We start from the raw sequence: 22,309 nt of genomic DNA on the forward strand, positions 1-22,309 counted from the left end.
CACAGACCTTTGGTAGCAGCATTTTTCTCAGATGGGCTCTGTTTTGCTATCGACAAGCAGAGACTCGCAGCTTACTCAGCATAAAAAAAAACAGCAAGGTTCTTTTAAGAGGCTCTGCTAACAATTGAAAGGTGTGTACGTACAGCTGGAAGTGGCAGTGACCACATCTCCAAGCCGGCAGCTTTTGCTGGATCTCAGCATAGACTGAGGCTATGAGCTGGAATCACGCTTACGCCAGCCATCTTGGAAAAACTGCAGTTTAAAACAGCCACGGTTTTAACAGATAAGACACGTGGCCAGAAAAACATAAAGATTTACAGTAAAGTCAGACTTGGATGAAGAAACACCTCTAAAGGTTTACAGTGTGTTTAAAAATATACCTAGAATTGAGAGGGAAAAAGAAACGGCATAGTGGTAAATAAATAGAGAAGCCGAATGTGGTGGCACAAACTGGTAGGATTTGCTGCAGAGGCAGAGGCATGCGGATTTCCAAAGAGAAACCCTGTCTCACAGAAAAAGAAATAAAAGTAAAAGAAATACAGTAAAATATAGATAAATAAATAAGCCACATAAAGATGGAAAATACACAAAGAGTCTGGATACTGTATGCTATTGTGTTTTTCAGTTTTTTGATTGCTCAGGAAGGAACAACTGCTAAATACACTTGATTATAAATGCTGCTGAATTAATTCAACTTATATCTTTTGAAAATGCCTTGACTTCAAAATTTAAGTATAAGGATATGTTACTTCGGAAAGGAGTTTTTGTTTATGTTTCTACAGAAAATGAAAAGCTGAGGATTCCTTCCAGGCTTCTGTGGTTTGATGAACCAAGACCCCCGAAAGCAGTGGGCCAGGTGTTCCAACAATTGAGACAGCTAAGATGATGCACCCTTACAGACCCTGAAAATAAGGACTTATAGAGGTTTCTAAGTTTTGTCATGAACAGCGCCCCCTTCCAGCATGAAGCATTTTGGAATGAGCGATGTCCTAATTCCCATCTTGTTTATAAATCTTTGTTTTCATTTAAATGGGGTTGCTTATAATTGGTTAATGATCACAACCAATCTCTTTTTAAAGGAAAAAGAGGATTATGGTATAGAAATGAATACTTTGTATTGGTATGGTTTTTCATTTATTGATACAAATTCAAGGTCAATTTTGTGATGTGTATATTTCTCCTCTTGATTAAGTATTGTGTTTATACTAATCTTTTAAAACATAATACATAGTTAAATACAGATTATAGGTAGTTACTTATAATAGTTAGAACTTATAGTTAGGTAAGTTAGCTTTTCTAGATATACAGAGATATATTTGAGATAGATAGTCTTCAAACCTTTCAAAGACCTTCAGAAAATGGCATTTTAAATGTTTTAGGGTTTTCTTGACATTGAGAAATGTCTGCTCCTGGCAGCACCAATTATGTCTGAGAGGAAGATGGGCATCGGAGAAACTCGTTATGGAGTTTGCTTTCAACATGGCAAGATTAGCCATTTGGGCAAGAAACTGCTCTTGCCTAGACTGTTTGACTGTTTCTGTATAAACTGGACATGCAGGACCCACAGGAAAGTGACTGCTGAACTCAAACAGTCCTTCAGGGAAGAGTCTATGAGACTTTCTGCAGGACACAGAAAAATGACTGACAGACTGCTGATGCAGATGGACAGTTTGAAATTTCCTGCTTTGCTGAGAAGACTTCCGGACACACTGTGGCCTATGGGCTGAAGATGGAAGCCCCAACATTACAGAGAAACTTGGGTGACTGTCCAGGCAGGAAGATGTCTCTGTCAATCCTAGTGTTTATATATTATCCTTCTGTGGTCTTTGATAGAGTTGAAGGCAGATAGTTATAGCTATAGTTTTCCTTTGTTATCATAAAGGATAGGCTACATATAGAACTTTGAACTCACAAGGATGGAATGGATGATATTTTCTTTAAATCTTGCTAGAATATTATAACTGTGTTCTTACTTGATAACTATTCTGCTGTATATAATTTGACTATGTTAAAGTTAAGACCTTTCTTTTTGTTTAGACAGAAAACAGGAGATGATGGGGGAAATCCTGTGTATATGTCAATAAAGCACTGTTGGCCAATAGGGAACCAAGATAGGTGGGACTAGGAATCCAGGTGGACTCTGGGTAGAAGAAACACAGGAAGTCAAGATGTAAGGCCATAGGGTAGGAAGCCCAGAAACCTCTCCGGTAAGAGAAATACTTAGATTAACAATTATGGGGTAATTACTTAAGTCAGAGCTAGCCAGTAAGAAACAAGCAAGGGCAACAGCTTCATAATTAATATAGCCTCCTGTGTGTTTATTTGGGACTGATACGGCTGTGGAACCAGGCTGGCAGGAAGGCTTCCCTTTACATGTGTCTGAGGCAAAATTGAAAGTACCTGTTTACTTTGGAATGGATTACTTTGGGTCTTACATGTGTTAGGGTTAGTGCAGTTAGAATCTACTATAAAAAGCAGCAGATGGGTGCTTGAGTGGAATCCTGGATTCCCTTCCTAATCATATCTAGGTAAGTGTCATTTTGGTATCTTCAACATTCAGCTTTTAACTGTTTATTGCCAGTTTGATTCCAGCCCTATCATTTAATTTGTCTTTTGCTGTGGTTTCACTTCTCAAGATATCTCTCTCTCTCTCTCTCTCTCTCTCTCTCTCTCTCTCTCTCTCTCTCTCTCTCTCTCTCTCTCTCTCTCTCTCTCTCTCTCATTTTATTACCTTTATTTACTTCTGGCCTGTGTGTGGCAAAGGACAACTTCCAGGAGTGGATTCTATCCTTCCACCATGTGGGTCTCAAAGATTGAACTCATGGTGTCAAGTTCACAGCAACATCTGAGCCATCTCAATAGTCCTTTCCATTTAATTTTGTCGTTAATTATGTGTATATGTGATAGGGACATGTCCCTTGGAGCTGGAGTTTTAGGTGAGTGTGAGCCACCTGACAATGGATGCTAGGAAGTGAACTCTGGGGACTCTGCAAGAACAGTATGGAACCTGAGGGGATCACAAGAAAGTATCATAATTCCTTGGAACTAGAATTTCAGGAAGCTGTAAACCACTACATATGTGCTGGGAATCGAACCAGAATCCTCCTAGAAGAGTAGCTATCGCTCTATCTTTTTATTTATTTTTTTGAAACAGGGTTGCACTGTATGTCACTGGCTTGCCTTGAACTTGCCATATAGTCCAGGATAGCCTTGAACTGATAGAGTTCTGCACAGATAATTGCCTGCCTGACTCCGAAGTGCTAGGATTAAAGTAGATCACAATGCCCAGGTTTTTTTTAACAGCATCTTACTCTGAAGCCCATGCTTCCTAGAACTTGAAGCAATTATTTGCCTCTTCTTCCCAAGTGCCAAAATTAAAGGCATGCACCACCATTCCTAGAGACATAATACACAAATCTAATACCTATTCATTTTGTTAGTTGACCCCCCAATCTAGTTAAGTCCAAAAACTAGTTGAGCTATGATATTATATTCTGTCATTTCTCTTAGGCATAATTAGTCTGGAATTTTCTAACAACATTTGTCTTTTTTTTTGAGACAGGGTCTTAGACAGTCCTGGCTGACCTCATATTTGATGTTTAGTTGACGTTGTCCTCGAATTCCTGGTCTTCCTGACTCCACCTCCAAATGCTGAGGGTGGGGTGTTCCCTCCTTAATATACTTTTGTATATTTGAGCTTTGTCTGATATTTCCTCATGATTAGAATATGATTATATGTTCTGATATTTTGTCTTTTTTTTTGGTTTTTTGAGACAGGGTTTCTCTGTATTGTTTTGGAGATTGTCCTGGAATATTTTGTCTTTTTTAAATATTTTTATTTCATTTGCATTGGTGTTTTGCCTGCATGTATGTTGCTGTGACAATGTCAAATTCCCTGGAACTGGAGTTACAGACAGTTGTGAGCTGCCCTGTGGGTGCTGGAAATTGAACCTGGGTCCTTTGGAAGAGCAGTTAGTGCTTCCAACCACTGAGCCATCTCTCCAGTCCCCTATTTTGTCCTTCTTGAAATAACATGGTCAGGGATCCACAATGTGTTTCTCCCCTACTGGTTGAGTATGTGTGTATGTATATGCATCCGTTTTGCACATATGGAGGTAGGTAAAAAGACTCTTCCACCATGTGATCCTAGGCATTAAATTCAGGTCTTCAGTCTTCTAGGTAAGCACCTTTACCCACTGAGCCATTTTGTGGGCCCAGTGATACTGATTTTGAATAACTGATTAAGTTGTTGTCAGATATCTAATAATGTATCATTCAAGTAAAGTATTTGTTAACCAAATACATACATGCATAAAGCTTACAAATTAAATATAGGTATTACAGTGAATAATCATATTCGGAGCTTATTGGTGAATTAATATCTTAAATGTAATAACCTTCCTAATTTTTTTTTGAAATGGCAGATACGGTATAACTGGTGTAACCATGTACTTCCTGTAGAAGCCAGAAGAGGGTGTCAGATCCCCTGAAATTATTAGGAAGTTGTGAGCTGCCTTGTGGGTTCTGGGAACAGAATCCAGGTTCTCTGCAATAGCAGGAAGTGCTCTTAAGCACTGAGCCATTTGTCTAGCTCCAATAACCTTTTTTTTCTCCTGTATAGAAGCAGCTGTGCCACCATGGGTTGATAGTCATGATGAAGAAACAATTCAACAGCAGATTTTGGCTTTATCAGCTGTGAGTACCCTATAAATACCCTGTGTAGGTAACATTTTTCTCCTATTATACTACATCTCTGTTCACAGGATTTTCCCTTTAGCTAAATTATTTTTCTTTTTCTTTCCCCCGAGACTGGGTTCTTCTGTGTATTTGAGACTGGGTTTTGCTATGTAGCCTAGGCTGGCCTTGAACTCACTATGTAGCCTAGGCCAGCCCCACAATGGTCCTTCCTATTGAGCTTCCCTAGTACTAAGGTTATAAGCATGTACCACCATGCCAGGCTTTTACAGTTTTCATTGGTTGGTTTGGTTTGGTTTGAGACAGGGTCTCACTATATAACTCTGGCTGACCTAGAACTTACTGTGTAGACCAGGCTGGCCTCAAACTAACAGATATCCACCTGCCTCTGCCTTTCCAAGTGCTGGGATTAAGGCATGTGCCACTATGTCCTATTTTTACGGTTTATAAAAACATTTTTGAAAGTTTAAGAACATACATGTTAACTTTTATGATTTTTAATAACTTCCTGTTTTTGTTTTGTTTTTGCAGTACTGAGTCAGGCATGCTAGATAAGTACTTTAGCACCGAGCTACATCCCCAGCCTTTGTTCTTGGTGACTCAATGAGTTTCATTAGCATTGCTTACAGGAGCATGGGTGAGAAGTTATTTATAGGAATATGACCAACTTACCAATGGCTATACCACTGAAGAAAATGTGTTTAGATCTCCAGGCAGGGATAGGGCCCTGTGACATTCTTTCATTGATCTGTGACTTTATTGTTTTTGTTTTTTTAAGACAGTGTTTCCCTGCATAGCCCTGGTTGCCCTGGAACTGGCTTTGTAGACCAGGCTGGTCTCAAACTTGCAGAAATATAGAGATCCATCTGTCTCTGCTTCCCAAATGCTGGGATTAAAGGCCACCCAGCCTGAGTTTTTTTTAAACTTTGAGTTAGCTTATACTTTCCTTTCTTTTTTCACATTAAAGTATAGCCTATTATACCAAATCATTGTTTCAGCCTTATCTGTAATCCTAGTACTTGGGATACTGATGCAGGAAGATTTTTCACTAGTTTGAGGTTAGGATGGGCTGTATAATGAGGCTGTTTCAAAAAAGAAAGAGATTTTTTTTTGTTTTTTCTCTGTGGCTTTGGAAGCTTCCTGGAACTAGCTCTTGTAGACCAGGCTTGCCTCAAACTCACAGATATCTGCCTGCCTCTGCCTCCCAAGTGCTGGGATTAAAGGTGTGCATCACCACCGCCCGGCAGGAAAAGATTCTTTTATATGAGGAAGCAATGCACTTCTTGTGAATGAAATGATTATATTCTATGTTATCTCTTTACCTTCATATGTTTGTTGGTAATTGACATTAATATAGACAGAATCCCATTTGCTGGCCCACAAAACTATCTTAGGACTTCAAGAAATGTAACCATACCAGCCTACAGTGATGTTGCAGAGGACAGTTTCAGAAAGCACTTCACCACACTCTACCTTTTGAAGCTCCCAGCATGACTACCGTGTATAGCTAGTTCTTTTTTTTTTCTTTTTTTTCTTTTTTTTTTTTGGAGGGGTGGTTCGAGACAGGGTTTCTCTGTGGCTTTGGAAGCTGACCTGCAACTAGCTCTTGTAGACCAGGCTGGTCTCAAATTCTCAGAGATCCACCTGCCTCTGCCTCCTGAGTGCTGGGATTAAAGGCGTGCATCACCACTGCCTGGCTGGTGTAGCTAGTTCTTTTATCCTTATTGCACACCAAGGGGGCGAGATTCTAATGTTATGCTTACTTATGTGTTCTCTCAGAGAGCAAAGACCAGCTTGATCAAAGCTCAGTGCATGGCACATGACTTCATGAATCCTTATTTTCACTGTGATCAGTAGTTTTTGCTTTTGCTTATTTTTATCTGTGTGGGTATTACATGCCTGCATATATGTTTATGTACCACTTGTGTGCCTGGTGCCATTAAAAGTCAGAAGAAAGTATAGAATCCCCTGCATCTGAAGTTGCAGGTAATTATGAGTTTCTGTATGGGAGCTGGGACTCAAACCCAGGTCCTCTGGAAGAAGAGCCAGTGTTCTTACTGCTGAACCAACTCTCCAGTACTTCTCCTACCGCCTTTCTTTGTTTTTGAGACAAGGTCTTACAACATAACTCCAGCTTGCTCAGAACTTAGATATCTACCTGTCCACTCCTCCAGAGTGCTGGGATTCAAGGCTCATCTTTGTTTTTAACCTACTTTTTCTTTTTGTAAAACATTCAGTACCATTTATTTATTGTGTGAGTATGTACACACATATCACAGCACATGTGGAGATCACAGTATAACATGGAAAGAGTTGGTGTTCTCCTCTCATGTTGGTTCCAGGGATCTCTGAGCTATCTCACTGGACAATCCTCTTTAACCTACTCTTACCCCTCTTGTTACTAGGGACTGAATTCAGGGCCTTGTGTACTGTGGAGTTTATTCGTGTGCTCTATTATCACTGAGCTACAGCACCAGCACCCCACCTCTACTCTTCTTTTCTAGTAAAACTTTGTGAGACTTCCTTGTCTTATACTTCCTCCACAGAAAAGCCTGGGTAATAGTCATTGAAATATATGCACTCATGAACCAGAAACTCCACTTACTGGGGTTCTTCAAAAGATGTCATTTTATCGGCCAGCAAGATGGCTCAGTGCATAAAGAAAACTCTTGCCTCACAAGCCTAGTGACCTGAGTCAATCCCTTGGACCACATAAAAGATGGGAGAGAGAACCAAATCAACAAAGTTGTCTTCTCACCTCTTCGTACAAGCCGTGTCTCAGGGGTGTATGCCTGTACCTCCCCCCGCCAACATACACAATAATGATAATAAATTTTAAAATTTAAAGATCACTTTACAAAGGAATCAAAACTCTCCTTTTTTTTGCTGGGCGTTGATAGTGCACGCCTTTAATCCCAGCACTCGGGAAGCAGAGGCAGGTGGATCTCTGTTCATGGCCAGCCTGGTCTACTACAGAGTTGTTCATGACCTTGAATGAAAAAAGAAAGCCAGCTTTCATACTTGTCATCCCAGTAGTCAGGAGGTTGAAGCAGGAGGATCAGGAGTTCAAGGTTATCCTCCAATAGATGGAGAATTTAAGGCTAGCCTTTGCTATAGGAGATTGTCTTTAAAACAAAAATTTGGGACTGGAGTGTTGGCTAAGTGGTTAAGAACACTGGGTGCTTTTTCAGAGGACCTAGTTTGACTCCCAGCACCTACATGGCTGCTCACAACCATCATTAGCGTCAAGCCTCAGGATTGTACACCCTCTTCTGATCTCTGCAGTCACCAAGTATGCATGTGATGCATAGACATAGACTTCATAAAACACCTATACACATAAAAACATTTTAAAAAATAAGAAAAGCTGGGGTGGTGGTGGTGGTGGTGGTGGTGCACACCTTTAATCCCAGCATCCAGGATGCAGAGGCAGGGGGATCTCTGGGAGTTTTGATTCCTTTGTAAAGTGATCTTTAAATTTTAAAATTTATTATCCTTATTGTGTGTGTTGGGGGGGAGGCCAGCCTGGTCTACAGAGTAAGTGCTAGGACAGACTCCAAAACCACAGAGAGAACCCCTGTTTCAAAAAAATAAAAAAAAAGAAAAACTAATGTTTTTGTAAAGTGAAAATTCCTTTAAAAAACAGTGCTAGCTAATCACAATGTATGGACTGCCTACCTTATTTATGTGAAATTTATGCTGTACTAGTCAGGATTCTCTAAAGGCACAGAACTGACAGAATGAATATACATATTAAATGTAGATTTATTAGACTGGCTCTCAGGATGTGGTTCACATAGGCCAACAGCTGTCTTACAATCGAAAGCTAAGAATCTGTTAGTTGTCCAGTCCACAAGGTTGGATATCTCTGCAGTCCCTGTCTGGTGCTGTAGTCCTGTAATGTCCTGGATATAACTGCTGGCCCTCAGTATACATTGGAATCCTGAAAAAGTTGGATTTAATACCAGCTGCAGCAATAGGATAGACAAATTTGCATGAAGAGAGTGAGGGCAAACAGGCAAAAAGCAAGTTTTCCTCCTGAGTCCTTTTATGAAGGCTGCCAGATTTGGGGTGGGTCTTCCTGCTTCAAATAATCTGATTAATAAAATTCCTCACAAGAGTGCCTAACAGCTTGGGTTTTAGTTGATTTCAGATGTAGTCAAGTTGACAATCAAGATTAGCCATCACACTTTCACAGACACCGGATATATTAGAGAGATAGGCCCAGGAGAGTGTTATGTTGAGGCACAAGTTGTCTGTAACTAGTAGGATTCTATGTTGTGTTGTTTTACTTTGTTGAGTTTTTATTTTGAGATGGGCTAATCTGGTCCCAAACTTACTAGGGTAGCACAAGCTGGTCTTAGACTCATTCTGTAGCAGAGGCTGGCCTTAAATTTCTAAGCCTCCTGCTTCTGCTTTCCAAGTACAGGGATTATAGGCATTCGATATCATACCTAACTCTTGGTTCTGGGATTCTTTATTCTATGCTTTTCTTGAATGTTTATGGTGGTAGTTCTGTTGTTTTTCTGTTGCTTGATTTTTAGTTTTTAATTTTTATATGTACAGGTGTTTTGCTTGTATGTCCATGTACCACACAGCTCAATGGACTTTGTGACTGAAGACTTGGTTAAAACTTAGTGATGCACACCTTTAATCCCAGCACTCAGGAGGCAAAGGCAGGGGGAAATCTCTGAGTTCAAGGCCAGCCTGGTTTACAGATCGAGTTCCAGGACAGCCAGAGTTACACAGAAACCCTGTCTAGAAAAAACATCAGTGTATCAAGTCCATGATACATTATAGCCTATTAATTGCATTTCGTGATCCTCCCACCCTCATTTTTCATCACAGGACAAGAGGAATTTCCTTCGGGACCCACCAGCTGGTGTGCACTTTAACTTTGACTTTGACCAGATGTACCCTGTTGCCCTGGTCATGCTCCAAGAGGATGAGCTACTAAGCAAGATGAGATTCGCCCTTGTTCCTAAACTGTAAGCACCATGTACACTGCTCACTCCTGTAGTGATGATTTCTGTTTCACCATAGAGATTTCACTTTCCTAGGGGCTCTAGGTAGATGTACAGTGTTAGGGCCAGAACCCTCTTGACACTACTGTTCATCCAAACAGGCCCCATAGCCCTTCAGAGGCCCTGTGTTCTTGGCAGCATGCCTCAAAATGGAAAGGGAGGGCAGGAAGACTTGGCATGAAAGTCAGGATGGGAAGGAGATGTGCTTGTTGGCCAAGTTAAGGTAGAACATGTTTCCTTCAGAAACAACAAATAGACCAAAGAAAATCAGATCTGTAAAGGCCCCCCTTGCCCTTTTCCTGAAATACATGTTGTGTATTCAGGCTCTGCAGCAGCTGTGTTCTATTCTGTTTCTTGTGGTTTTTCTTCCACCAAAGAAAGGCCCTTCCCTACTCATAAAATTCCTTTTGCCCTTTAAGCTCCAGAGCAAGCTGTAGTCTGTGATGCTTTTCCCATCAGCCTGCCAGCAGAGGGCAGCCTTCCCCTCTGCAGCATCCCTGCAGCTTTGTCTATCTCTGATTCTCATGTAGGGTTTTTGTTGTTGTGTTTGCAGTACTGGAAATTGAATTTAGGACCTGGCTCACACCAGGCAATGTTTCAATGCTGAAATACATCCGAAGACCTCTTTTTGACTTTGTTATTTTAACATAGGGTCTTACTAGTTTGCCTAGCTGGGTCTTGAAGTCAATCTATATCCTCAGCAGACCTTGAAATTTCAATCCTCCTGCTTCAGGCTCCCAAGTAACTAGGTTTACAGGCTTGAGCTACCAGGCCTGGTTTTTATTATGATAATTATGATTGTCACTGCTATTTATTTTGTTCATATTTTTTGAAGTCAGCTTTCCAAGCAGGGCTTGGCTCAGGACTATAATCTTAGCACTTGAGAGGCAGAGGCAGGAGGATTGTGAGAGGCCAGCCTGGGTCACAAATGGGAAAACCCTATTTCTAAATAAAATCAAGGCAGGGCATTGTGATTTAACATTTGTCATCCCAGTACTCAAGAAGTTGAGGCAGAAGAATCACTATGAGTTTGAGGACACACATAGTGACTTAACAGCTATCTGTAATTCCAGGGGATTTGATGCTCTCTTCCTGGCCCATGTGGGCACAGGCATACACGTGCTACACAAACATACATGCAGCCAAAAGTACCCATACAAATAACATATTGAAAAAATCTAGCTTGAGCTGGTGAGATGGTTCAGTGGGAAAAAACACTTGTTGCTAAGATTGAGGACCTGAGTTAAGGCCTTGGGGCTACATGGTGGAAAGTAACTATGAGACTTAGGGAGCTAATTGGGCCTGTTTACATTTTAAGACCCAGGGTCTTAACTCAAAACATCAGAGCTAGGCAAAAGTGAAGTTGCAGCTAAGCATGGTAACACACACACTTATAATCTGAGTATTTAAGAGGCGGAGGCAAGAAGACTGCTACTAGTTTGAGGCCAGTCTAGGCTACATAGTAAGTTACAGGCTAAGTGAAACTCTGTCTCAAAGGGGAAAAAAGTTGAAGTGGACTGCCTAAGTATCTTCAAGGCCACTTTTAATTCTGAGCTCTGTGAAACATCCCACATGAACAAACCTTGGGATGTACTAATGTCACTGTGGTGACTCATGGGCTCTGTTTGCTCCTTTGATGAACAAAAACAACCATTTGGACTTCTTTCTTTGCCAGACTCCCTTCCTCTTGATGTAAGAGAGGCAGATACTTTGCAGAAAACTTGTGCATCACCCTCTGGGGAAGAATCACACTCCAGATGACATTGTAAAGGTTCCAAAAGGTCCTCTGGTAAAGAAACCTACTGGGCACAGCTGCAGTTCCCAAGCATGAATCCATTTTTGCTCTTGTGTTGGATTTGAGTCATTAGAAGCCTGTGGACACGCTATAAGGAACACTGGGCATATGTCAGCCTATGGCTGGAAAAGACTGGTAGTTTCTCCCCTTCTTTCAGAGGGCTTCAAAGTGTGATGTAGCAGCAGGGCACTGGCTGGGTTCAGGCTGCCATAAGGAAGTACTGACACATACCTATGTGCATCTCGAACAGTCCTTCAATTTCTTTTTGTTTGTTTTTCGAGATATGGTTTTTCTGCGTAGCTTTGGAGCCTGTCCTGGAACTCACTCTGTAGATCAGGCTGGCTTCGAACTCACAGAGAGCTACCTGCCTCTACCTCCCGAGTGCTGGGATTAAAGGCGTGCGCCACCAACACCTGGCCATTTTTAGTTTTGAGACAGTCTCCTATGTAATCCAGGCTGGGCTTGAACTCAGGATTCTTCTGCCTCAGCCTCCCAGAGAACTTGTTTTTTCTCTTTTTTTTATTTGAAACCTGATGTCTCATGACCTTTGATTCTTTTTTGTGGGGAAGGGCTACTGGAGATGGAACCCAAAGCCTTGCACATGGTTAGCACATTGTAAGCAATTGTTCCATTACTGAGCTCTGAAGTCCAACCCTGAATACTTTATTATGTATTCCCTATGAACACTCATTCTTTCCCACAACCCCAGTGTGACTATCAAATCAGGTCACAAATGACTAGCAGGTCTCACATTATTGCAGTCTGGTTTTCAGACCCCATTTTAAATGTTTTATTTTTTCTAATAATGTTTTTTTAGCAAAAGAATCCAATTAACTCAACAAAGAACCCAGTTAATACCCTAGATTACATTTAGTTCTCATGTCTCATCAGTTGCCTTTCATCATTTGTACCTTGTGTGAGGCATATTGCCATTTGTCCCAGTATAGTTCATACTTTGTTCTCTTGAAGGTGCTGTTTGGCAGGCTTTTTAACTGCAAGATTACTGTTTTCCTCTTTGAATGTAATTAGTGTTGAGCATGATAGCAAGGCCTATAATACCTACACTCAGGAAGCAAAGACAGAATAACAAGTTCAGATCTAGCCTGGGCAACATTTTGAGACCATGTCTCAAATAATTATAATGATAAGTAGAACTGGGCACATCTGATCCTACTACTGGGGAGGAAGATTACTGTGGGCTACATAGTGAATTCAATGCCAGCCTGGATGCACATCAAAACCCTGTTTTAATAAACAAGCAAGGGAACTGGAAAGATGGCTAAGAGCACTTGGTGCTCCTGCAGAGGATCCAGATTCAGTTCCCAATACCAATATTGGATGGCTCACAACCACCTGTAAGTCCAGCTCCAAGGGATCTGATGTCTTCTTATGGTCTCTGCAAGTGCTGCAAGCACATGATAACAAGTAAAAAAAAAGCTGGGGTCAGTGGCAAATACCTTTAATTCCAGCACTTATGGGACTGAGACAGGAGAAGAGTTCACAGCAGCCTGGGCTGGTAATACATAAAGAACTCAAGGTGAGCTATAGAGTAAGACCCTACTTCAAAGGGAGTTCAGAGGGGAGAAAAGAAAGAAAAGCTAATTAATATTTTGTGAATAGAGACTTCATGGTGTGTGTGCGTGCGTGTGTGCAAGTGTGCATGTGCGTGTTGAAATAGTGTCTCATGTATCCCAGGCTGGCCAGAAACTGGCTTTGTCATTGAGGATGACCTTTGCCTTCTGATCCTCCTGCCTGCCTCCATCTCCTGAGTGCTATGATTACAGCCATGTGCCCCACTGTGCCTGGGGATCAAACGTAGGACTTTGTGCATATTTGGCAAGTGCTCTACCAAAAGAACTATATATCAGCATTAAAGACTTAATGACAACATAATATTTGGGGAGTCATTGAACAATTTGTGGGAGTCAGTTCTCTCCTTCAGCCATATGAAGCCCAGGAATCAAACTCAGGTCATTAGGCTTAGCAGCAAGTACGTTTGCCCACTGAACCATTTCACTGCTCCCTTAGGGACTTTGAAACTTCATTCTATTCATCATAAAATTTTCCATATATTCTTGTATTTATATCCATATTGTCTCATGCATTTGATGCACTGAGTTGTAATCTGTTATTATTTTGATGTTCAAAGCATCATCACTTTGACAGGTGGGAGCCTAGCAAAACTTAACATCTGTATCCTTTGGTAGTGGTTTTGTTTGAGATAGTGTTACACTATGTAACCCTGATTGTCCTGAAACTTGCTATGTAGACTGGGCTAGCCTCAAATTCAGACTTCACCTGCCTCTGCCTCCTGAGTGCTGGGATTAAACATGTGGGCCACCACAAGATCCAAGCTCATTTATTTTTACCTTCTTCTAATCCTGGGATCCATCATTTATATATTCAGAAAGTGCTGGTACCTTTTATGGAAAATGAAATTTTATTCTTCCTTAGTATCATATATTAATATAATAATGGTTTTCAGAAAATGACATGTAGAAAGCAAGAACTGAGCATCATTTTAGTGTCACTCCTCACCAACAGAGGATACAGCTAGGAGGTGTACACATGCTCAGTTGTGTCTCCATGGAATGAAAACTATGTCCACAGGGATACCTCCCAATAAGGATCACACTCATTTTCTTCTGCCATGCTTGTAACTCCCTGCTCTGGCAGTGAGAAGCCTGATTCTATGACCTTTAAAATTTTTCAACCCCCTGCATGTCACTAAGGTCTTATTTCTAACTCCCCTTCATCTTCTATTCAGATACCACTCTCTTTCTGCTTTTTTCTTACTGTCCTTTCTAGGCAACCTATTGTGTGTACCTACCATACTCTACTTGGCACCAATGCCTCAAGCCAGGCAGGTCCAATATGTGAGTTCTCAGGTTGAATAGAACTTGTCTTTATCAACCATCTACCAGATGGTTTTGGGTATAATTTGTTAGTAGAGTGCTTGCCTAGTTTGCACAAAGCCCTGGGTTCTATTCCCAATTCTGCCCCCCACACAAAGCTTTTATAACATGTCTCATTCTGTTTCTACTAGTTGCTAGCTACTTTAGCAAGCTGCCAGCTGGTGTATTTCCTACGGAATAACATTAAGCCGGCTGTGATAGCAAAAGCCTGTAATCCTAGCACTTGAGTGATGGAGACAGGAGAATCAGGAATTCAAGGTCAACCTTAGCTATGTAGTGATTTTGAAGCCAATCTGTGATACATTGGACTCAATCATTTTTTGATTTTTGGGGGTTTTTTGTGTTTTTTTTTGTTGTTGTTTGTTTGTTTTTCAAGACAGGGCTTAAACTCACAGAGATCCACCTGCCTCTGCCTTCTGAGTGCTGGGATTAAAGGCATACACCACCACCGCCTAGCGGGACTCAATGTTAAAAAACAAGCAAGGATTGGGGAGATGGCTCATCAGTTAAACACTTGCCTGGCAAGCATGAGGACTGGAATTCAAATGCTCAGGACCCATGTAGATTCGAGGTGGGTGTGGTCCAGCCTTGAAAAGAGGACATGAGACCCTGGAGCCAGCTGACCAACCAGACTAGCCATATCTACTGGCTGTATCAGTGAGTTCAGAGTTTGATTGAGCGATCCTACCTCAATATATAATAAAGTGGAAGAACAGTTGAGGGTGGTTCCCCATCCATATTCAACATTGACCCTCCACATACACATGTATATATGTGCTCACACACATTCAGACATATATACCCACACATACAAAGAACAACATCCACAATGGTTTCTTCCCACTGCATAAAAGCATATAATCCTTTAGAAAACAGCAAAGGGCCGGGCGGTGGTGGCACACGCCTTTAATCCCAGCACTCGGGAGGCAGAGGCAGGCGGATCTCTGTGAGTTTGAGGCCGGGCTGGACCGACAGCCTCCAAAACAATACAGAGAAACCCTGTCTCGTAAAAACAAAAAAAGAAAGAAAAAAAAAAGAAAACAGCAAAGGACCACAGTGTCCTGTCTCAGCTTCAAGTTCCCCTGGTTAGTCATACAGCCACACATGAATGTCTTGTTTCTTTCTGCCAAGAGTCAAATCTATATATTAAAATATTAAGAAATAGGGGGCCACCAAGATAGCTCAGCAAGTAAAGGCACTTGCTACCAAACCACATGAGTTTGAGTCTCACGTGGCAGAAAAAGAGAACTCCTAAAAGTTGTCCTATAGGCCCTGCTTGTATGTACATACACACATGATAAATACACATATTTTTTAAAAAGGGACTAGAGAGATGACTCAGCAGTCAATAACATTAGCTATTCTTCCAGACATCCCAGGTTCAATTCCCAGTATCTACATGGTAGCTCACCACAGTCTGTAACTCCACTTCCAGAGTTTATCCAGTGCCTTCTTTTTGCTTCCCTGGGCCTTGCATACATGTGGTACTTAGGTATACATGCAGGCAAAACATCTGTACACATAGAATAAAGTTAATAGCATATATAGAAGCACCAGGAAATACTGATAGTTCATGAGCATTGAATAACTCATCTCTTGCTTCTGTGGAGACTATAGCTCAGTGTACCCTGTAGTTTAGCTTTAGCTTGTAAAGCAAATGATCTTTTCCTTTGGCCCTCACAAGGACTGAAAGCACTCAGGCTGGAGCTCTAGCTTGATAATAAAGTGCAGGCTTGCCTGGCAGTGCATGAAACCCTATATCCCCAAAGGCAAATAAGTAATGATCTATTCTAGGCTTTGCTATACTAACATGTGTGCCCTTGACCCTCACATTCTCACATGTGTCACTGTCTATCAAAGTGTGAAGGAAGAAGTATTCTGGAGGAACTACTTCTACCGCATCTCCCTGATTAAGCAGTCAGCTCAACTAACTGCACTGGCCGCCCAGCAACAAGCCTCTGGAAAGGAAGAGAAAAGCAGCAAAGAGGATGATTTGCCTCTGACAGGTACATTCCAGAGGAGAAGAGATCATTCTGGAAGAAAAGAATTGATGTAAAATATAGAGATGCTAATGAGTTTGTCATCTTGTATGCATCAAAAATGTTGATATCTCTGTACAGAAACATTCTTTTCTTTCCAAAGGAAATTTTCTGTTTTGCTGCCCTTTCTGGTACAGCTTACATGTGTCTTCCCCAGGTGTTTTTTTGCTATCTCATTCTTGGTTCTTTTTTGTTTGTCTTTTGTTTTTCCAAGACAGGTTTTCTCTGCGTAGTCCTGGCTGTTCTGGAACTAGCTCTGTAGACCCAACAGGCCTTGAACTCAAAGATGCACCTGCCTCATTACAGTCTTCTTCTCTACATCTCTTCTCTTGACCCTTTGGTCTTTGTTTTGGGGTCTCATGTAGTCCAGGCTGGCCTTGAGTTCCTGATCCTCCTGCCTACATATCTCAAGTGCTTGTGTTACAGGCATGTGCTACCGAGGCCAGATGTTTCTCAGACTTCAATTCATTCCTATTTCCTTGGGCCTTACCATTGTAGAGCCCAGTAGTCCTTATTCCAGTCCAATTACAAGTATCTATTGAACATCTGGCACTTTCCTCCCATGATGTATTACCCCTGTTTTCCAGGGAACATGTATTATAATATCAGCAAATATTTAATGAACTATGATACTAATATAGGGTCAAAGAGTTAACTTGGAAATTAAGAACACTTCCTGCTCTTCCAAAGGTCTTGAGTTCAGGTACCACCACCCACATGGATGGCTTACAGTCCCTTGTACCTCCAGTTTCAGGAGATCTGATACCCTCTTCTGACCTTCATGAGTACTCAGGCATAAATAAAAATAAAGCTGGGCATGGTTGCACGAACCTTTAATCCCAGCACCCTAGAGGCAGAGGCAGTCAGATCTCTGAGTTGGAGGCCATGTTGGTCTACACAGAGAATTCCAGACTAGCCTGGGATATGTAGTAAGACCCTGTCTCAAAAAAAAAACACCCAAGCAAACAAAATAAATAGAAGTAAATATTAATATATATTGTATAATATTTTATATATTTTATTGCACCGAGATTGGATCCCAGCGCCTTGCAAATACTAGGCAGGAACTCTATTGAGCTTATCCCTAGCTCTTCTAGTTCTTTCTTCATTTTTCATGAGTGCCTGCTGTGTATCATCTGATAAGAAGTGGGGCAATTTAGTTTGTGGAATTTTATGTAAGTATGTCATAAGACAAGACAGGTTGTACAAACTACTAGGAGAAGCTCTAAAACTATGCTCAAGGTCAAGGTGCATATAGGTATTGTGAATTCTAGTGAACTTTCATTCTTTAGCAATATCCTTAAATTGTGGTTGGCTTTTGGTTTTTAGAAGGTAGCTTTTTGAGACAGGGTTTCACTGTGTAACCCCAGCTAGTGCTGAACTCCTAAGCCATCCTCCTCCTCTGACCCTGAAATGCTTAGATTACAAGCATGGACTACCTCTTGGCTTTCTAAAATTAATGTTATTGGGAATGCTACACTGGGAATATAGCTCAGTGGTAAAGCACTTACCTAGCACTGCTGAAAAAGAAAAAAAAAAGAAAGCCATTTCCCCAAAGACTGCCTGTTTAACAAAAGGAATCTAAAAGTACTCAGTAAGGACTGTCAGCATGATTAATAGGATAAAGAACAGAAGGGCGGGGCTGGAGAGATGGCTCACTGGTTAAGAGAACTGACTGCTCTTTCAGAGGACAGAAGTTCAATTCCCAGCACTTACATGGCAGCTCACAACTGTAACTCCAGTTCCAGGGACCTGACATCCATGGCAAAACACCAATGTACATACAATAAAAATATCTATTTAAAAAAAAAAGAGCAGAAGGGCTAGAGAGATGACTCAGCGGTTAAGAGTGAGTGTTGCTCTTACAGAGGATTCAAGTTCAGTCCCCAATACCCACGTTAGTCAGCTCACATTGCCTGTAACTCCAGGACCAGAGGATTCAACATCTTCTTTTTGGCCTCTGGGGACACACACATACCCCCCCCCATACACACAGTTAAATCTTTACAGGATATCCAGCAGTATTTTGTTTTCTAACCTGGCTGGTAACAGGGAAGCTTGATAAATAGCTTCATTCTTAGTATCCTAAAAGAAAGCACAGAATCAATTTTGCACTGAAGTTCAAAGATGATTTCCTAATAGAAATTCCATATAAGGATACTGAATGTGGTTGCAGATCTAAAATGACATTCCTGCTGGGCATGGTGGTGCGTATATTTAATCCCAGCACTCAGGAGGCAGACGCATGTGGATCTCTGTGAGTTCTAGGGTAGTCAGGGCTACATAAGGAGATCCTGTGTCTAAATAGATAAAACACAAGGACACTCACAAAGTAGGAGGTTGACATGTAGTGCCTGGCTATGTCATGTCATAACTTCAGGAGAGCTAAAAATATGTCATAAAAGCTCATTTCTCAAACTGATTTAATACCGTGGATATTCTAGCTGTTCTTATGATACGCATTCAAAAGTAAACGAAGCAATTATTGTCTCTTTTATTCTCACTTCATAGAGGCAGTACGACCCAAAACACCACCTGTCGTAATCAAATCTCAGCTAAAAACTCAAGAGGTAATACAGTTTTACATTATACTTAGTAGATGATGTCTGAAAATGAAGTTACTGGTTTAACCATTTCTGATACCATTTAAAGCTGCTTGAAAGTGTCAGTCTTATGCCTGCAAGATGAGGAGTCCAGTACTTGAATAGTCAAGGGCCTGTAGCTGAAAGCTAAGGTGATTTCCTGGCATAAATAATTCTAGATGCTCATCAGGAATCAGAGAGAATGGTTTGAGTGATCTAAACAGTGAGGGAGAATAATAGCCTCAGGTGGTAACTCACTCTGTTACCAAGCAACTGCCAGTTAGAAGGTTGGAGAGCAGTGAGCATTGTCTTACAGCTAGCAGAGAAGAACCAAAAAATGAGACTGTGTTAAATTATGAGGCATAGGTGGCATTTAGAATCCATTCCCAGAACTCTTTGGTTGCATTTCAGGATGAGGAGGAAATCTCTACCAGCCCAGGCGTTTCTGAGTTTGTCAGTGATGCCTATGATGCCTGCAGCTTAAACCAGGAGGATTTAAGAAAAGAAATGGAGCAACTTGTACTTGATAAAAAGCAAGAGGAAACAATTGCACTAGAAGGTAACATACACACACGCACACACACACTGGCTTTGTTCTTTTTCGTAATTCCAGTCTCATTTTCAAGCCAGTAGACAGAGGCTAGGTATGTAAGTCAGTTGGTAGAATGCTTACCTAGCCTACATGAGGCCCTGAGTTCAATCCCCAGCACCATACAAAACCATGCATGATGGTGCACAACTGTAATCCCAGTATTCAGGAGGTAGAGACAGAAACATTGGAAGTTTGAGGCCACTCTTGGCCACATGAGACCCTGTCTCAGAAAAATAACAAAGCCAATGAACAAACTAGGTGTGTAGTGTACACTTCTCTAATCCCAGCACTTAGAAAGGTAAGGCAGAAGATCTGACATGAATTTGAAACCGTCCTGAGTTACATGGTTGGATTCCAGGCCAGCCAGAGCTTTATAGCAATATCCTGTCTTAAAAACAAACTCAAAATGAATTTTAGCTTTACTTTTTATACATTGGTGGGGATTGAACCCAGGACTTTGCTATGCCTCACTCATCCCCAACCCTAACTTTGTGTTGTTTGAGACAGGTTCTCCTGTAGCCCAGATTGGTTTCAGTCTCATTGTCTAGCCTGCCAGCCTTGGCTTCCAATCTCTCCACTTCCTGTGTACTGGGATTACAGGTATCCCACCATGCTGTCTCACCTTTCTTTATAAATAGCCATGTTTTTTTCTCTTATTTTTATAACACTATGCAGTAACTGCCTCATCCTCTGCATACTAGGCTCAAGGTGCTGGGTTCAGTATCAGACATGAGATAAAACTGGGCATGGTGGACACACCTGTAATCCCAACACTCAGGTGGTAGAAGCAGGAGAATTAGAAATTGTCAGTCGGGCTGGAGAGGTGGCTCAGAAGTTAAGAGCACTGACTGCTCTTCCAGAGGTCCTGAGTTCAATTCCCAGCAACCACATGGTAGCTCACTGTATATGTAATAAATAAATAAATATTTAGAAATTGTCAGTCATCCTCAGCCAGGATTGTGTTGGAGACCAGCCTGGGATACATGATACCCTGTCTCAAAGACAAGGCCAGAGAGATGGCTCAGCAGGTAACCATGCTCACTGCCAAGCCTGATGATCTGAGTTGGGTTCCTAGGACCCACATGGTAGGAAGAGAGAACCAGATCCTGGAAATTATCTTCTGACCTCCACACATACCCTTGTGACGCACCTGTGTACCTGCCCTCACATATATGCACACACACATAAAAAATTAGTCTTAAAATGAGGAAGAAATGGGGCTGGAAATATAGCTTAATAGTAGAGTGCTTGCCTAGCAATGTCCGAGGCCCTGGGTTCCCATGCCTGGTACTACAAAGAAAGAAATGAATTACAGCTGAATGAATTGTTACAAGTATTATGAATTCAAAGAACACCTTTCTTGCCTCTCCCTTTGTTTTCTGTAGAAGATTCTGCCGATTGGGAAAAGGAGCTACAACAGGAACTTCAGGAATATGAAGTAGTAGCAGAGTCGGAGAAACGAGATGAAAACTGGGATAAAGAAATTGAAAAGATGCTGCAGGAGGACAATTGACCCCAAATCAATTCTTAACTTTGTGCTGACATTAAATTTTGATGCTTGCTGAATCAGAAGGCACAAAGGAGTGTAACTTTATGCAATTTGAAATTATTCTTTTTCAACTAAAACTTGCTTCTTCTAAAGTATGTAGAACAGCTATTGTAATAATCAAAAAATAACAGGATATTATATGTAACATTTTTCATATAAATCAAATTAGCGATGTTGTTACAGGCAGCAGAGCTAGCTATGCCACAGAAACACAGGTAAAATACTAGAGTTTGTTTTTCACAAGGTTGGCAACATAATTTATTCTTTAGTCATGGTCTTCTAAGCATATATATATATACTCATTGCCTTTTTGTTGATACATGGTTAAAGTACTTACTTAATGGCATAATTGCTATCAGAATGACCAAATTATACCAAAGAACTCAAGAGAAAGCACTTTCAAAACTATTTTCTTGCCAGATATTTTCTAAAATTCTGTCTGAAAGCCAAAAGCTGAGATAATTAAGTTCACTTGAATGACATAAACATCACCTGGTTCGAGGTTAAGAAACACTGCAGGACTAGGGATGTGGTGGGCACTTACCTGTCATTCACAATGGCCCAGGTTCCAACTTCAGTCCTTTTTGTATTAATAACCTTCAAGAAGTCTGTTTACCTTAAGATTTGTTCTCATGGTAATGGTCATTATGTATAAATGTCTTAATTAAATGATTAGCCTTTATAGAATGATCTTCCTTGGAGTATAACTTCTAGAACTTGCTAATTAATCCATCTTGTATTCTGCTATGCCAGCAAGCATCTGTTCATAGAATGTGATCATTTTAAAAGAGGAAGGTGATTTAATGTTAGAAAAATAACTAGCATTCACTTTTTGTATTTTCACAGCGCCTTTATTTCATAAGGAGGAATAAAATCAAGATGTTTCTTTATAAGAAAATTGTACATATTTGTATTCTTGTACCCATGAAAACTAGTCTGTGGTCCTGTGGCATAGGTGGTAAGTAAGCATTACTCCAGTGTTCGTCGTTTGAACCAGACTGCCTCACCTCGTGTTACTTCCTTGTAGCAATAAACTTGAGTATCCAATGAGGTCATTGATCCAATATGAAAGGGTTCCCACTTGCAATGTCAAAACCTACTCTAAAGTAAAACGTGCT

At 40.9% G+C, this 22,309-nt stretch overlaps 1 protein-coding gene across 1 annotated transcript in view; it reads left to right on the plus strand.

The window, feature by feature from the left end:
* Syap1 (synapse associated protein 1) overlaps positions 1–22,084 on the plus strand; it is a 35,638-nt gene extending 13,554 nt beyond the window's left edge. The window contains exons 4-9 of the mRNA XM_005074220.4: positions 4,622–4,695; positions 9,544–9,683; positions 16,290–16,435; positions 18,980–19,038; positions 19,462–19,609; positions 21,028–22,084. Coding sequence (XP_005074277.1) covers positions 4,622–4,695; positions 9,544–9,683; positions 16,290–16,435; positions 18,980–19,038; positions 19,462–19,609; positions 21,028–21,155 — 695 coding nt within the window. The 3' untranslated portion in view covers positions 21,156–22,084. The remainder of the gene's footprint in view (positions 1–4,621; positions 4,696–9,543; positions 9,684–16,289; positions 16,436–18,979; positions 19,039–19,461; positions 19,610–21,027) is intronic.
* Positions 22,085–22,309: the final 225 nt, after the last annotated feature.

The sequence above is a fragment of the Mesocricetus auratus genome, unplaced genomic scaffold, assembly GCF_017639785.1.
Source record: "Mesocricetus auratus isolate SY011 unplaced genomic scaffold, BCM_Maur_2.0 Super-Scaffold_100003, whole genome shotgun sequence".
Lineage (NCBI taxonomy): Eukaryota > Metazoa > Chordata > Mammalia > Rodentia > Cricetidae > Mesocricetus > Mesocricetus auratus.